This window comes from Hyperolius riggenbachi, chromosome 3 (assembly GCF_040937935.1).
Source record: "Hyperolius riggenbachi isolate aHypRig1 chromosome 3, aHypRig1.pri, whole genome shotgun sequence".
Classification (NCBI taxonomy): domain Eukaryota; kingdom Metazoa; phylum Chordata; class Amphibia; order Anura; family Hyperoliidae; genus Hyperolius; species Hyperolius riggenbachi.
The window spans coordinates 462930679-462948279 of record NC_090648.1 but is presented as its reverse complement, the minus strand read 5'-3'; the positions used below and the strand labels follow the sequence as shown (position 1 = coordinate 462948279).

General features: G+C 44.1%; 1 protein-coding gene across 6 annotated transcripts in view; it reads right to left on the bottom strand.

The window, feature by feature from the left end:
* C3H5orf24 (chromosome 3 C5orf24 homolog) overlaps positions 1-17601 on the bottom strand; it is a 51190-nt gene that overhangs the window by 11829 nt on the left and 21760 nt on the right. For 4 of the 6 annotated variants that reach the window (XM_068277932.1, XM_068277934.1, XM_068277937.1 and 1 more), the window contains exon 2: positions 3812-4059. In XM_068277932.1, the coding sequence (XP_068134033.1) occupies positions 3812-3910 (99 nt within the window). In that variant the 5' untranslated portion in view covers positions 3911-4059. The remainder of the gene's footprint in view (positions 1-3811; positions 4060-17601) is intronic. The other 2 variants (XM_068277935.1, XM_068277936.1) reach the window with 1 other exon arrangement.

Genomic DNA, 17601 nt, shown 5'->3' with positions numbered 1-17601 from the left:
GCAAAACACGGAAGGCCGCTCATTGCGGCCTTCCGTGTTACTTTTGGCCGCCGGAGGCGATCAGAAGAACGCCTCCGGAGCGCCCTCTAGTGGGCTTTCATGCAGCCAACTTTCAGTTGGCTGCATGAAATAGTTTTTTTTTTATTTAGAAAAAACCCTCCCGCAGCCACCCTGGCGATCTTAATAGAATGCCAGGGTGGTTAAAGCAAACATGAAGTGAAACTGATAAGATAAAAAAATGTATGTTTAGCCCTCATGCGATATAGGATTTACCTTGAAATCCATACTTATTTTCTACTAAAAAGATAACATTCTATGGTCAAAGTTTAGACTGCCTCAGGTTACATAGTTATTTTGGTTGAAAAAAGACATACGTCCATCGAGTTCAACCAGTATAAAGTACAACACCAGCCTGCTCCCTCACATATCCCTGTTGATCCAGAGGAAGGCGAAAAAACCCTTACAAGGCATGGTCCAATTAGCCCCTAATGGGAAAAATTCCTTCCCGACTCCAGATGGCAATCAGATAAAATCCCTGGATCAACATCATTAGGCATTACCTAGTAATTGTAGCCATGGATGTCTTTCAACGCAAGGAAAGCATCTAAGCCCCCTTTAAATGCAGGTATAGAGTTTGCCATAACGACTTCCTGTGGCAATGCATTCCACATCTTAATCACTCTTACTGTAAAGAACCCTTTCCTAAATAAATGGCTAAAACATTTTTCCTCTATGCGCAGATCATGTCCTCTAGTCCTTTGAGAAGGCCTAGGGACAAAAAGCTCATCCGCCGAGCTATTATATTGCCCTCTGATGTATTTATACATGTTAATTAGATCCCCTCTAAGGCGTCTTTTCTCTAGACTAAATAAACCCAGTTTATCTAACCTTTCTCGATAAGTGAGACCTTCCATCCCACGCATCAATTTTGTTGCTCGTCTCTGCACCTGCTCTAAAACTGCAATATCTTTTTTGTAATGTGGTGCCCAGAACTGAATTCCATATTCCAGATGTGGCCTTACTAGAGAGTTAAACAGGGGCAATATTATGCTAGCATCTCGAGTTTTTATTTCCCTTTTAATGCATCCCAAAATTTTGTTAGCTTTAGCTGCAGCTGCTTGGCATTGAGTACGATTATTTAACTTGTTGTCAATGAGTACTCCTAAGTCCTTCTCCAAGTTTGATGTCCCCAACTGTATCCCATTTATTTTGTATGGTGCTAGACCATTAGTACGTCCAAAATGCATGACCTTACATTTGTCAACATTGAATTTCATCTGCCATGTATGTGCCCATATAGCCATCCTATCCAGATCCTGTTGCAATATGACACTATCTTCCTGAGAGTTAATGATTCTGCACAATTTTGTATCATCTGCAAAAATAGCAACATTGCTCACTACTGCATCTACTAGGTCATTAATAAATAAATTGAAGAGCACTGGACCCAGAACAGACCCCTGTGGGACCCCACTGCTAACAGTCTCCCATTTTGAGTATGATCCATTGACCACAACTCTTTGTTTTCTGTCCAGTAGCCAGTTCCCTATCCATGAACACAGACTCTTCCCCAGTCCTTGCAGGTGAATAATGTTTTTCAGCTGCCTTACAAACAAACAAACCTTAAACTAATGTATTTTTGTATCTGCCCCGTTGTCACAAGTGTTTTTTCTCAGTCACACAGGAGTTTCATAGCCTTTAAATATTTATCAGTCAGAGTTAGCAATTCTGACTGCAATGAAACTATAGGGTCCTAGGCTCTTATGCAATGAACTTTTTCTCCTGAGTTTTCTCCAAGGTTATATTTTCACAACTTGTCAATAAAATGCCTTTTAAGCCACCAACAAGTAAGAAAATACTCAGAATAATTTTGATAGTACATTTTCACCAACTTGTTGGTACTTTTTTCCATTACAAAGTGCTAAAAAGTTATTTGAAAGAGAAGATTAAACATTAGCTCCTATTCAGGAGACAAATTAATTGCATTTTGTGCCCTAAGGCTCTTATTCAATCAACTTTTTCTCCGGAGTTTTCTCCTGGGAGAATTTTTTTTATCATGTTCTCTGTAAAATATCTTTTTGTACAGCTTGCAATTGAAAAAGTACCAAAAAATAAGTAAAATAGTACTATCAAAATCAACATTTTTTAAGAATTCTCTTGCTTAATGGTGGCATAAAAGACATTTTATGAATAAGATTTGAAAATGCCACCCAGAAAACAACTTAGGAGAAAAAGTGAATTAAATAAGTGCCCTATATTCTTAACCCTTACAGTAAGAAAAAAAGCAAAATGGAACATGGAGTAGATCTATGTAGGATGGGGACTATACATACACATATTTATCTCCTCATGTTGTATGTCACGTCAGGTTTCCTTTAATTCACAATGCTGGGACAACAATTATCCTACCTGCTTTCCTGCAAAGCATTCACTGTTGGTGGAGCTATATGATAGGTTTGGCAAAACTGGCTTAGATTAACCTCCTTGGCGGTAACCCCGTGTGTGACACGGGGTAAGCCGCCGGAGGGTGCCGCTCAGGCCCTGCTGGGCCGATTTTCATAATTTTTGCTTTGCTGGACGCAGCTAGCACTTTGCTAGCTGCGCCAGCACTCTGATCGCCGCCGGCCCCTGCCCGATCGCCGCTATCTGCTGCGGCGCGGGCCCCCCCCCCCTCCAGACCCCAGCGCTGCCTGGCCAATCAGTGCCAGGCAGCGCCGAGGGGTGGCCCGGGACTCCCAATGACGTCCCGACGTCAGTGACGTCGGTGACGTCATCCCGCCCCGTCGCCATGGCGACGGGGGAAGCCCTCCAGGAAATCCCGTTCTATGAACGGGATTTCCTGATCGGAGATCGCCGAAGGCGATCGAAGCGGGCGGGGGGATGCCGCTCAGCAGCGGCTATCATGTAGCGAGCCCTCGGCTCGCTACATGATAAAGAAAAAAATTTTTTTTAAAAAAACTGCTGCGCTCCCTCCTGGCGGTATTTTTCATACCGCCAAGGAGGTTAAAGAGGAACTGTAGTGAAAATAACAAAATGAATAAAACTGCTTATTTTTTTTACAGTATTCATTTATAAGTTATTTAGTCAGTGTTATCTCCTTGTAAATGCTTTCCTCTCTCAGATTTAGTCCCACCAAGTGATCTGTTCATTTACTGAGAGTTCTATGCACAGAGGGACATATTGCTTGCTTGGCAGTTGGAAACGGTTATTTCCCACAATGCAACGGGATTCACAGACAGCAGGCCGTGGACCTGACATCACACTGTGGGAGGGGTTTCACCACAATATCAGTCATACAGACTCCCCTGATGATCTTTTTGAGAAATGGTAAAGATTCCTTGTGGGAAATGGAGTATTGGCTACTGATTGGGATGAAGTTCAGTCCTGGGTTACAGTTCCTCTTCAAACTAGACCACGTCATATGTCATGATTATATTTTTTCCCCGTATTTCCCCAATACGAACAATTATATTAATCTCTCCACTGTATGGAGGGTTAATTCGATTCTAATAATTCTGAGTTGATGCAAACACTACGCAGTGTGGAAACTAACCAATGAAATGCAGCAGCTGCATGTGATTAGTCCAATTCCATGCCTTATAAGTTTGAAACAAATTAGCATATATTAGCAACTTGGAATAGTTAGCACCACCACACAGACCATCCCTTCTCTCAGCGGTAACATTTGTAGATCGTTTTCAATAAAGTTATAGAAAGTTGCAATGACAAAAAAAAACAACAACACAGACATAAAGTAACACATAAGATCTGTACATCAAAAAATAATAGTGCACTTTTATTGGAAACCTGCCTTGATATTTTGTGCATCCAGAAAAAAAGGCTCAGAACCCCCAGTGTAGTTAAAGGATTCACGTACATGCATTCCAGGCAAGTCCTGTCGTCTGAACATGGCAATGCTGGGCGACCTATATTTAGGAGAAAGTCACAATACTGTACACTTCTGTGGACGGATCTTCTACTTAGGTGGCATCTGCGATTGTCCACATACAATACATAAGGGCAGCTACCTGGATGGATAATAAACAGAGGTTCTCCCACCTGCGTAAAGAAAAGAAATAATAATAATTAACACCTACAGTATATTGTGACACAGATACATCACTGGCACATAACATTCCTATTTAGAGGACTGTAGCAGCATATCGTAACTTCTGTTGGCAAAACAGTGATGTCAGATGCCCTTAATGGCTCATCTGGAAAATACATTGAGAGGGTGAAGTACAAAAGGCTTTCAGGGATGGTTTTAGGTAAAATGGGGTAATGGGCAATAATGCATGAGGGGATCCTTATATTTACATACTGTACAAGAAAAAAAAACACATGAATGCATGTACATCACCTCAAGTTAGGACATTTAAATAAGTTATTAGCGAGGTGCTAAAGGGGGCGTGGCCTACAAAATGGCCAAGAGAGTTAACCCTTTGCACACTCACATGCACCTGTTCATACAAATGCATTTACAGAAATCATTCATCTAGGAACCATTTCTATTCTTTTGTACTAAGACCCCGGCTTTTAACTTTGCTGTAGGGATAGCAATGGTTCCTGGATGATTGATCCATGTGAAGGCATTTGTATAAACAGGTGCATGTGAGTGTGCAAAGGGTTAACTGTCTTTGCCATTTACATGCTGTACAGACAGTAAACTTGTGACCTCTACAGTCCCTGATTTGTAGGACCCATAGGAGGCTTGGGGCCCTGGGCTATTGCTCAGTTTAAACCTATGGAATCACTGCCCCTGTCTGCTTCTATTTTCTGTTGAAAAAATGAATTGAGACTTCAAATATAATACTATAAACAACTTCCTGACTTTTAGTTTTCTAAATTAGCCCTTAAAGCAGCCCCGAACTCTTACACCGCACAAAATGAAAAGTCTTTATTCCACATATACAGTAGAAGTTATAGAAATCCACTGCTCTGTGTTCTGTGTTTGTTTACGCAGATCAAATTGTCTAATTAGTTCTTATCAGCTGCAGTGCTGTGAACAGACTGTATGAGCACTGCCTAGGCAGCTTTCCCCATACAGTAAACACTGAAGCTTAACCCTTTCAGTGCTCCCAGCAAAGTGAAACCAAGAAAAACTTCAGTACTTTCATAAATTGTAATGAAGACATTTTTTCCCATAAAGGTTATCATGCTGTGACTAATCTTTTAGAGCAGTGGGGAAGTTCTGAGTTTAGCTCCACTTTAAAGATAAAATACACTTACAGACATAATTACAAATATTAAACGCCCATTACTGTAAAAAAAAAAGTGTAGCTTTCCTACAGTGACATCCCCAGCTCTTTGTGTGCTCCACACTGTGTGGACCTTACAAACTAATTACACTGCTGTGGGCGTAACCTAGCGTCTGGCACACAATGAAAAGCAAAACCTCACACGAAAACAGGTTGCTATGTATTTATTTATATAAGTATTTATATAGCACCAACATATTACGCAGCACTGTACAGAGTATATTGTCCTGTCACTCAGAGGGGCTCACAATCTAATCCCTACCATAGTCATATGTCTATTTATGTATGGTGTAGTACATGTATCATATTCTAGGGCCAATTTTTAGGGGGAAGCCAATTAACTTATCAGTATGTTTTGGGGATGTGTGAGGAAACCAGAGTACCCAGAGGAAACCCACACAGACACAGGGAGAACATACAAACTCCTTGCAGATGTTGACCTGGCTGGGATTCAAACCCAAGAACCCAGCGCTGCAAGGCGAGAGCACTAACCACTACGCCACTGTGCTGCCCGGCACCAAGGTATTTGTACATGATCTCTTGGGCAGACTGCGTCACCAGCATCCAGGCTGCGAAAATAACCCCAGTACTTTCACTACTGGACAATAAACTGTAGCTATGTCACTGTAGACAATCAAATCACGAGCAGAAGGAATACGGGTACCAGCTTGCAATTAAAGGTCACCTTTATTTCATCCTCCTACCGCCATCATACAGTATAAAACATGCAGAGCCTTACAGCTGTATCACAGGGATTACCCTGCTTCTTCGGAGGCAAAATTTTAATTAGAGCAGCATAATTAAGCTATTGCCTCTGAAGAAGCAGGGTAATCCAGAGCTATGAGGCTCTGCATGTTTTTATACTGTACGTTGGCGGTAGGAGGATGAAATAAAGGTGACATTATTAAGCTATTGCCTCTGAAGAAGCAGGGCGACCCCTGTGAAACTGCTATGAGCCTCTGCATGTTTTTATACTGTATGTTGGCGGTAGGAGGATGAAATAAAGGTGACATTATTAAGCTATTGCCTCTGAAGAAGTAGGGCGACCCCTGTGAAACAGCTATGAGGCTCTGCATGTTTTTATACTGTACGTTGGCGGTAGGAGGATGAAATAAAGGTGACATTATTAAGCTATTGCCTCGGAAGAAGTAGGGCGACCCCTGTGAAACAGCTATGAGGCTCTGCATGTTTTTATACTGTATGTTGGCGGTAAGAGGATGAAATAAAGGTGACATTATTAAGCTATTGCCTCTGAAGAAGCAGGGCGACCCCTGTGAAACAGCTGAGGCTCTGCATGTTTTTATACTGTACGTTGGAGGTAAGAGGATGAAATAAAGGTGACATTATTAAGCTATTGCCTCTGAAGAAGTAGGGCGACCCCTGTGAAACAGCTATGAGGCTCTGCATGTTTTTATACTGTACGTTGGCGGTAGGAGGATGAAATAAAGGTGACATTATTAAGCTATTGCCTCTGAAGAAGTAGGGCGACCCCTGTGAAACAGCTATGAGGCTCTGCATGTTTTTATACTGTACGTTGGCGGTAGAAGGATGAAATAAAGGTGACATTATTAAGCTATTGCCACTGAAGAAGTAGGGCGACCCCTGTGAAACAGCTATGAGGTTCTGCATGTTTTTATACTGCACGTTGGCGGTAGGAGGATGAAATAAAGGTGACATTATTAAGCTATTGCCTCTGAAGAAGCAGGGCGACCCCTGTGAAGCAGCTATGAAGTTCTGCATGTTTTTATACTGTACGTTGGCGGTAGGAGGATAAGATAAAGGTGACATTTAATTGCGAGCTGGAGCCCGGATTCCTTGTGATTTGATTGGATTCTATGACTGGAGGCACAGCTATATCTGCACCCATCTCTCCTCCAATGCCAGTCAGACACCTTATGCCGGTTCTATCCTCTGCACTTCTTGTCAGTGTAGACAATGTAGTGCAAGACGCATGCCGGCACTGTGTGGGAACGGACCTTTAATGCTCCATACACACTTGTCTGTGGAGGATGATAAAGACAGCCTTGGCCGAGAATCATGAGTGACTCCGGCGGGTGTGTAGTGGACGGATCTTTAGCAATCCCCAATGCCCAAGCACCATCCAAACGCATTTCCCTCCCCTATTTGTGGGTATCCCGCATAGCAACCGGTGCAACGAAACCCTGGATGCAGGTCTGCCCAAGGGAGCATGTACGAATCTCCTGGTGCCAAAAATCCCCCTAACAACCACACCCCCCCCCCCCCCGCCACTGTGCATTGAAAAGTAATGGGGCCCTCGTGTAGTCATTTTGGTAAGCTGAAGCGGATAGAGAACAAATTAGGTGTCCTGGTGGATAAGCCTGCTCTGCCGCCAGGTAAAAATAAATGAGCTGAGACAATTTATGAGGTAAAGTGAATAACCTTTGTTGCACTGTATTATTTAAAGGGAAAAAAAGGTCTCTAACCAAAATTGCTGTGCGTGGGGGTGGGGGGAGAATTATCCAGTGGAACAGAATTCCCAGCATGCTTTCTGTATGCTGCACAGCTTGGAGGGAATGGGAACAGTATGAGACAGCATTTGCTTTTCAGAATGTGGGTCACTTCCCAACGTAAATGGACAAGCTGTCTTTAGACTCTTGGATGTTCGATAATGTATGATCTGTTCATCCTCTACAGATCCAGCCGCCACAATGTGAAGAAAGGGTTACTGAAGACCTACAATACAGCTAATGGCTACAGAATCCTGATGTTTCTTTGCTGACCCGACTGCACTAAAATGGAAGTCTTGCCTATGAAATATTAATGTGCCAGCTATGCTGTTGCTGTACATGAGGAATAAGGGAGCCTGGAAATGCTGCAGCACTCATTCCCTCCACCAACCACTCACTGCCGAGGCATTCATATTTAACATAATGAGCCATATAAAATACATGTGTTTAAACAAGCTTACTGAAATCCTTTTTTTAAAACATCATGAAAATAAAAAACAAATAAAGAAAAAGATGTGTGGGTAAAATGCAGTGATATAGTAAAAAATTGCACCTTCAATGAAAATCTCTTTTAGCGTACCGGAGGCGAGAAGCGTCTCAGGTTCCATACTTACCCGGGGCTTCCTTAAAGGTATACTGTAGGGGGGTCAGGGGAAAATGAGTTGAACTTACCCGGGGCTTCTAACGGTCCCCCGCAGACATCCTGTGTTGGCACAGCCACTCACCGATGCTCCGGCCCCGCCTCCGGTTCACTTCTGGAATTTCAGACTTTAAAGTCTGAAAACCACTGCGCCTGCGTTGCCGTGTCCTCGATCCCGCTGATGTCATCAAGAGCGCACAGCGCAGGCCCAGTATGGTCTGTGTCTGCGCAGTACACTCCTGGTGACATCAGCGGGAGCGAGGACACGGGCGTGCAGGCGCAGTGGTTTTCTGACTTTAAAGTCAGAAAATCCAGAAGTGAACTGGATGCGGGGCCGGAGCATCGGTGAGTGGCTGCGCCAACACAGGATGTCTGCGGGGGACCATTAGAAGCCCCGGGTAAGTTCAGCTCATTTTCCCCCGACCCCCCTACAGTATCCCTTTAAGCCCCCTTAAGGCTGCTCGTCCCTTGCTGTCTCCCCGGGTGACTCCTGTCCACCGCAATTTAGCCAGAAAGCTTGGCTGAGTCACGCTTCATCACGCATGCGCACCCAGACGCACTCCCCTGTGGCGCTTCTGCGGCTGCACGACACTCCCAGGCAGAGGCGTAACTAGACTTAAGCTGGCCACTAACGGTCCAATTTCTAGCGAAAAATCGTTCGAGTGATCAGAAATTCTGATCGGACGAAAAATCGTTCACTACACCATCAACTAACCAATCATTTCTTCCTATCTATCACGACCACCAAGAAAATCCAAATTTTCGTTCGACGAAAATTCATTCGGGCGACATTTTTTTCACTCGTTCATAATCGATTGTGTCCATCAATGGAGATTATTTACAACCAATCCGATCAGAATTTCTGATCGCTCGAACGATTTTTAGCTAGAAATTGGACAGTTAGTGGCCAGCTTTAGTATGGCCCCCCTGCAAAAATGATAGCTTAGGGCCCCCTTGGTCCCTGAACCCCATGCGGGTCACGTGATCGGGAGTCGGTGAATTGCAGCATCTGTGAAGCAGCGTCTGGAAGCAGGAAAAAAATTACAGCGACTCTGCATGGCTGGAGGAGGGGACAGTTTTTGTGAGTGAAAAGGAATTGCATTTGCTAATTGGCTGTACTTGTGGAAGGGGAGAGGGACCCAATGCCTCTGGGCCCCCCTGCGATGGTAGAGGTTGCAGGGAGCGGGCGGGACGCGCATGCACGATGGAGTGTGACTCAGCCGGGCTTTTGGGCTAAATTGCAGGGGACGGGAGCCACCCGGGGTGACAATGAGGGACGAGTGGCCTCAAGGGGGCTTAAGGAAGCCCCAGGTAAGTATAGAACCTGAGATGCTTCTTGTCTCAGGTACACTTTAAGCTCAGCAATACGGATGGGGGCTCTTTAACAGGAGATTAACATAGCTGAATGTGGACCTACAGTACACTGGTAGTAAATGATTTATACAGTATAACCTCCTTCTAGTAAACTTGGACATACAGGTCCTTCTCAAAAAATAGCATATTATGATGTAATGTACTGATAAACATTAGACTTTCATATATTTTATATTCATTACACACAACTGAAGTAGTTCAAGCCTTTTACTGTTTTAATATTGATGATTTTGGCATACAGCTCATGAAAACCCAAAATTCCTATCTCAAAAAATTAGCATATCATGAAAAGGTTCTCTAAACGAGCTATTAACCTAATCATCTGAATCAACTAATTAACTCTAAACACCTGCAAAAGATTCCTGAGGATTTTAAAAACTCCCAGCCTGGTTCATTACTCAAAACCGCAATCATGGGTAAGACTGCCGACCTGACTGCTGTCCAAAAGGCCATCATTGACACCCTCAAGCAAGAGGGTAAGACACAGAAAGAAATGTCTTAACAAATAGGCTGTTCCCAGAGTGCTGTATCAAGGCACCTCAGTGGGAAGTTTGTGGGAAGGAAAAAGTGAGGCAGAAAATGCTGCACAACGAGAAGAGGTGACCGAACTCTGAAGAAGATTGTGGAGAAGGACCGATTCCAGACCTTGGGGGACATTCGGAAGCAGTGGACTGAGTCTGGAGTAGAAACATCCAGAGCCACCGTGTACAGGAAATGGGCTACAGGTGCCGCATTCCCCAGGTCAAGCCACTTTGGAACCAGAAACAGCGGCAGAAGCGCCTGACCTGGGCTACAGAGAAGCAGCACTGGACTGTTGCTCAGTGGTCCAAAAGTACATTTTTCGGATGAAAGCAACTTTTGCATGTCATTCGGAAATCAAGGTGCCAGAGTCTGGAGGAAGACTGGGGAGAGGGAAATGCCAAAATGCCTGAAGTCCAGTGTCAAGTACCCACAGTCAGTGATGGTCTGGGGTGCCATGTCAGCTGCTGGTGTTGGTCCACTGTGTTTTATCAAGGGCAGGGTCAATGCAGCTAGCTATCAGGAGATTTTGGAGCACTTCATGCTTCCATCTGCTTAAAAGCTTTATGGAGATGAAGATTTCATTTTTCAACACCACCTGGCACCTGCTCACAGTGCCAAAACCACTGGTAAATGGTTTACTGACCATGGTATTACTGTGCTCAATTGGCCTGCCAACTCTCCTGACCTGAACCCCATAGAGAATCTGTGGGATATTGTGAAGAGAAAGTTGAGAGACGCAAGACCCAACACTCTGGATGAGCTTAAAGAGACACTGAAACGAAAAAAATATATGATATAATGAATTGGTTGTGTACTATGAATAATTACTAGAAGATTAGCTGCAAAGAAAATATTCTCATATATTTATTTTCAGGTATATAGTGTTTCTTCTAACATTGCATCATTCTATAATATGTGCAGATTACACAACACTCAGCATTCAAAATGATTCTTTCAGAGCAGAACTAATAGTTCTAGAGTGAACTAATGACCTCTCCTCTGGCAGAGAAAAAGACATTTGTTTACTTAAGGTAGCCATACACTGGTCGATTTGCCATCAGATTCGACCAACAGATAGATCCCTCTCTGATCGAATCTGATCAGAGAGGGATCGTATGGCTACCTTTACTGCAAATAGATTGTGAACCGATTTCAGCCTGAAACCGTTCACAATCTGTTGTAGTGGTGGTGCTGCCGGCGCGACTTCAGTCCCCAGGTCTCCGCTGTCTTGTCCGCTCTGGTCTCCGGGTCCAGCATGCTTTACTTCTTCCTGCCCGGCAGGAAGTTTAAACAGTAGAGCGCCCTGAAGCATGCCGGAGACCTGCGCGGACACGGAGCAGCGGTGACCGGGGGTAGTCGCGCCGGCGGAGCAGGTAATGTATTGCCGCTCTATTGCGTCGGTCGTCTGGCACTGGAACGCCGCTAGCGACGCGCTCCCTACCCGCGGGCGATTGACGGTAATTTTCCGCACGGAGCGATCGACGGGATCGGACGAAATGGATCGAAATTCGGCGTGTAGCGCGAACGATTGGCAGCAGATTCGATCCCAGTGATCGAATCTGCTGTCGAAACGGCGGCAAATCGGGCCAGTGTATGGCCAGCTTTACAGTTGAGATAATAAAAGTCAGATAACAGCCCTCTCCACGACTTTGAAAGTCGTAGAGCTTAACGGCTTTTTTGCATAGAGATAACAACTGGAGTTTCTTAACTCTTCCTGTACTGGAAACAATTAGACTGATGTATCTGATCTTAATGTTTTATTTCTTAGCTGTACTACACATACAAATCATAATATCATAATTTTTTTTTCGCATCAGTGTCTCTTTAACCTCCCTGGCGGTAAGCCCGAGCTGAGCTCGGGCTATGCCGCGCAGGAGGATTTCTCAGGGCCTGCTGGGGCGATTCGCCCCATTCAAAGTGCTGTGCGCGCAGCCAGCACTTTGCTAGCCGCGTGCACAGCTCGATCGCCGCCGCTCTGCGGCGATCGCCCGCACGCAGCGGCGAAAGAGGGCCCCCCCCCGCCCGGACCAATGAGTTCCGGGCAGCGCTATGGGCTGGATCGAGTGCGCATGACGTCAGGACGTCGGCTGACGTCCATGACGTCATGCCGATCGTCGCCATGGCGACAGGAGAAGCCAAACAGGGGAACGCGTTATATACGCGCTCCCCTGTTTGCTATTGATGCCGGCGACGATCGCACTAGAGGGCCACATGTGCCCTCTAGTGGTGTTTCATGTAGCTACCACTCTGGTAGCTTTACATGAAACAAAAAAAAATAAAATTAAAAAACACGTTTTTTTTGCCCATTTGCAAAAAAAAATTAACCGCCAAGGAGGTTAAGGCCGCTATCAAAGCATCCTGGGCCTCCATAACACCTGAGCAGTGCCACAGCCTGATTGCCTCCATGCCATGCCGCATCGAAGCAGTCATTTCTGCAAAAGGATTCCCGAACAAGTATTGAGTGCATAACTGAACATAATTATTTGAAGGTTGACTTTTTTTGTTTTAAAAACACTTTTCTTTTATTGGTCGGATGAAATATGCCTTTTTTGAGATAGGAATTTTGGGTTTTCATGAGCTGTATGCCAAAATCATCAATATTAAAACAATAAAAGGCTTGAACTACTTCATTTGTGTGTAATGAATCTAAAATATATGAAAGTCTAATGTTTATCAGTACATTACAGAAAATAATGAACTTTATCACTATATGTTGATTTTTTTTAGAAGGACCTGTCGTAGACTATGGCTAGGTTCACAGTGGTGTGCAACGCTGTGGTGTGCGCTGTAGTGTACAACGCAAAGTCGCACATAACAAGTTGCGCTGACACACTTAAACACGTCTTTTATGGAGCACGTCCTATTTAAATGGCGGAAGTAATGGATTATTGATCATTTTAATTCAGCACCTACTGCAGGCAGGATTGCGCATATGCAAACCTGGTAGCGTCTGCAATAGATTATAGGTAGGTTTAATAGGATAGATATGTTTAACACGTGCTGCGTTAGGCTAAAGTAGTGCATGCGCACACGTTACACCTCAACGCAACTCATGCACTGTGAACGGCACATAGGTTTTACATTGTAGTGCGCGATTCTGTATTATATATGTTTATAACGCGCGACCATTACGTCCCACTGTGCGCCTAGCCAAATGCCAAGCGCTATTCTGTTGTCATGATGATCACTTAGTTGCCATGGACACCGCTTGATTGCCATGGCGACTGTGATCGCTTGGTTGCCATGGCAACTGTGACCGCTTGGTTGCCATGGCGACAGCTTGTTGCCATGGTGACCACTTGGTTGCCTTGCAACTGTTGCCATGGCAACCACTTGGTTGCCATGGTCACCAAGTGGTTACCATGGCAACAATTGCATGGCTTGATTGCCATGGCGACCGACTGTTTCATGGCGACCACTTGCTTGGTTGCCATGGCGGCCATTGCTATGATCACCACTTAGTTGCCATGGCGACCACTTGGATGCCAAGGTGACAGTTTCCATGACTACTACTTGATTGCCATGGCGATCCTCCCCATGATGTCCACTTGGTTGCCATGGTGACGGTTGCCATGGCAACCTTGACCAAGTGGTTACCATGGTAGCAAGTGCGATTTTTCACCACGGCAACCACTTGCTTGGTTGCTATGGCGATCATTACTATGATCACCACTTAGTTGCCATGGCGACAACTTGGATGCCATGGTGACCTTTTCCATGGCGACCACTTAAGTTGCCATGGTGATCACTTGTTGCCATGGCAACGGTTGCCATGATGACCACTTGCTTGCCATGGCAACCATTACCATGGCGACTTTTACCATGGTGAGCATTTAGTAACATGGCGACCACTTGGTTGCTGTGGCGATCATTGCCATGATGACCACTTGGTTGCCATAACCATTCAGTTGGTTGCCATAGCGATTGTAACCAAATTGGTTGCCATGGTGACCAATTTTTGCCATGGCAACCATTCCATTGCCATGTTAACCACTTGGTTGCCATGGCAATTGTTGCCATGTTGACCACTTGGTTGCCATGGCAACCATGTGTAGTCATGGTGACCACTTGGTTGCTGTGGCAACCGTTGATGGGACTCAGTTGTCATGGCGACCACTGCTATGATGACAACTTAGTTGCCATGACGATCACTTGGATGCCATGGCGACCGTTTCCATAGTGACCACTTGGTTGCCATGGCAATCGCATGGTTGCCGTGGCGACCATTACCATGGCGACTTTGCCATGATGACCATTTGGTACCATGGCGACCATGCCGTTGGTGGCTGTCTTGCTCAAGAGGATAGGATCTGCAATTAGTAGGGGCCACCTCTGTCTATGTCTGATGTGAAAGCCTGGTACACACGCGTTAATTGTGACAATGAGACCAGCGGCCACTTTTACTTTGATCTAGGAAGGTGATCTACTTGAGAGCCCAGTGGATTATTTCTTATATTGTTGTGATCAGTCTTGAGATTTCTATTTGTAGGAAGTAAAGAGTAGGAATGAATTGCGTGCCTTCTCCTGGACGAACGCTGAAGTAACTTTTTCCTTGACTAGTATTGAACTGAGAGCGCACCCAGCAATACTGACTTTGGGAGAATTTTCAGGCATTTCCTAACCGTGTGATAAAAGTGCACCAACTCACTGCCATTTAGTGCTGTTACATTAGATCTGTGCTACTGTGCAGATGTGAGCTGTGAGCTATGCTTTGTGATGCACCTGCATTGAATTCAGCTGTCATTTGTCATGTTGTTGCCCTAAGGTAAAAAATCTACCTAAGGTAAGCACAGAATTCATGCTGAATCCACAAACCTCTCTGTGTTCCTCCACAAAATAAGTTGGTGCAATATTAATCAATAAAAATAATAATAATAGAACAATATTGCACAGCAGAGATAGGGGACTTTGATACACTTGTACAAAGGGCTCTGGAGTCGGGAGTCGGAGCAATTTTTGGATACCTGGAGTCAGTCGGAGGTTTCATAAATAGAGGAGCCGGATGGTTTTTGTACCACCTTCGCAGCCCTGGCTGGTATGAGTCCAAGGAGTCAGAGCAATTTTGGGATGATTTTTGTACCCACTCCATAGCCCTGCAAGGGCTGTGATGCTGGAGTCAAGGAGTCGGAGCAATTTTGGGTACCTGGAGTTGGAGTCAGGAGTTTGGTGATTTTTGTACTGACTTCACAGCCCTGGTTGTACAACTTGGCAGTCCTGCCAGCAGATGGCGTGCTAAACAAATACAGTGCTGTATCACATCTGCGAGGTTACGAAAAATGCATACTACTTTAGCACTATACTGTATAAAACAAAATAGAAGAAAAAAAAAAAAAACAGAATACGTTTCCTTTAACCCCTTCATGCCCCAGAACAGTTGAAAACTGAAGGGCTTGTCATAATGCAGCAGTTTTGCTATGTGTTGTTTTACTTGCAGAGCCTCAGCACTTCACTGCAGCAATAATCGCTGTGAGCGAAGAGATGGAAATGCAAAGTATAAACACTGGGAGAGCTTGTATATGAAAACTAACCTTCCCTTTGGCGGAGGTCATGTGATCAGAGGCCACACTGATCAGTCTCTGAGTGCAGCAGAAATAGATGAAAGCAGGAATAAAGAGCTGCAGCAGTAAATGTATGTTCTTCCAGGGATGTACAGGGAGGAGGTTTATTTACACTGCAGTGCAACAGGGGGTTAAAAAAAACCTCACTTTTGCTGAGATAAAAGCAATTACCACCTTAGTTCAGATCTAAACCATGCAAGGGTTTTTCATTTCACCTTTCTTAAAGCAGGATAAAACTATGACATAACATTCAACACAAATGTGTTTTGCTACGTTTTATTACCCATACAGTTATCATATTTGCTTTTGTGCACAAGTAATATTGCCTGTCTGCAAATTACAAGGTCCCAAAGTACAGTTTATGTGCTCTGAAAGCTGACATTGCATGTTATTGCATAGCTGCTGTATTTATATATTAAAATCTATCTAGTGCGCTCTTCTCAGCTCTTTGGCCTGGTGCACACCAGAGGAGTTTTTCTGAGCGTTATGTGTCTGTGCACACTGGAGCAATGAGTTTTTGTAAAAAAAAACCATAGCATTACATTGGGAAGAGCTTTTGAAACCTCTAGCGCCCAAACACTAGAGGTTTCAAAAGCTCTTCCCAATGTAATGCTATGTTTTTTTTTTTACAAAACCTCATTGCTCCAGTGTGCACAGACACATAGGATAACATTAGCAGCAGATTTAAAAACTCAAAACGCTCAGAAAAACTCCTCTGGTGTGCACCAGGCCTTTCTGCTTCTCAGCTCAGTACGGCTTAGGCCCTAGTCTTTGGAAAATGAAAGATCACAGACCAATTTTACACACACCATCTGTGTGTGCAGCATCTTGCAAAGATTTCTATCTGATGGGGAGTGCGCAATAGACTGTGTAGGTATGGCTCTCATACTACATGGAAGGGGGTAAAATTGGTCTGTGATCTTTTATTTTCCAAAGAGCCCCCCGATGATCCGTTTGTGAAAAATGAGATTTCTCATGGGAAAGGGGGTATCAGATACTGATTGTAATAAAGTTCAATTCTTGGTCAGTTTCTCTTTAAGATATACTATATATATATATATATATATATATATATATACACACACACACACACATACACACAGAGTTTGTGTCTGTAAAACAGAATGCTCCGCAGCATACAAAGCCTTCCAGACACTGAACATCTTGTAACAGCAAAAATAATACAGAGGATCGAAGTAAGCATTTCCTCAAATAAATAAATACAAGTTGTAATCCCTGTTCAAACCTTTTGGAGACAGTGGGTGAGATTCACTAATCTTCCCACACAGATCTGCATTGCAAAGCAGGCTGTCCTGTGAGGTAGTGGATAGCTCTCTCGCCTTACAGCGCCAGCGCTCTCTTCAAACCTGCTCCAGCATATCGTTCTGGATTGAACTCGATGGACGTATGTCTTTTTTCAACCCAAATAACTATGTAACTATGTAACATCGCTTGCATGAAGTAACATGTTCTCACTAATGGCCCTTTAATAATGAGTCAGTTGCACTGCAATCAAGAACCAATTATTCTCTATCAGATAGGGGTCGATTGTTTTATCAAACTGGGTGGCAATCTATGTGTGTATGGCCATCTTAATATTGTGAGATCCTCTGATGGGCAGACATTGACATTACTATGGACTCGATAAAGTACTGCGGAAGTTGTCAGTGATATTAATACCTATCAATAATTATAATGACAATGAATGTAAAGGAAAAGTCTGTTTCCTATTACATCGCTGTAAGTATAGATGGGTGTGGTCAACCATGTGTGCTTCCAGC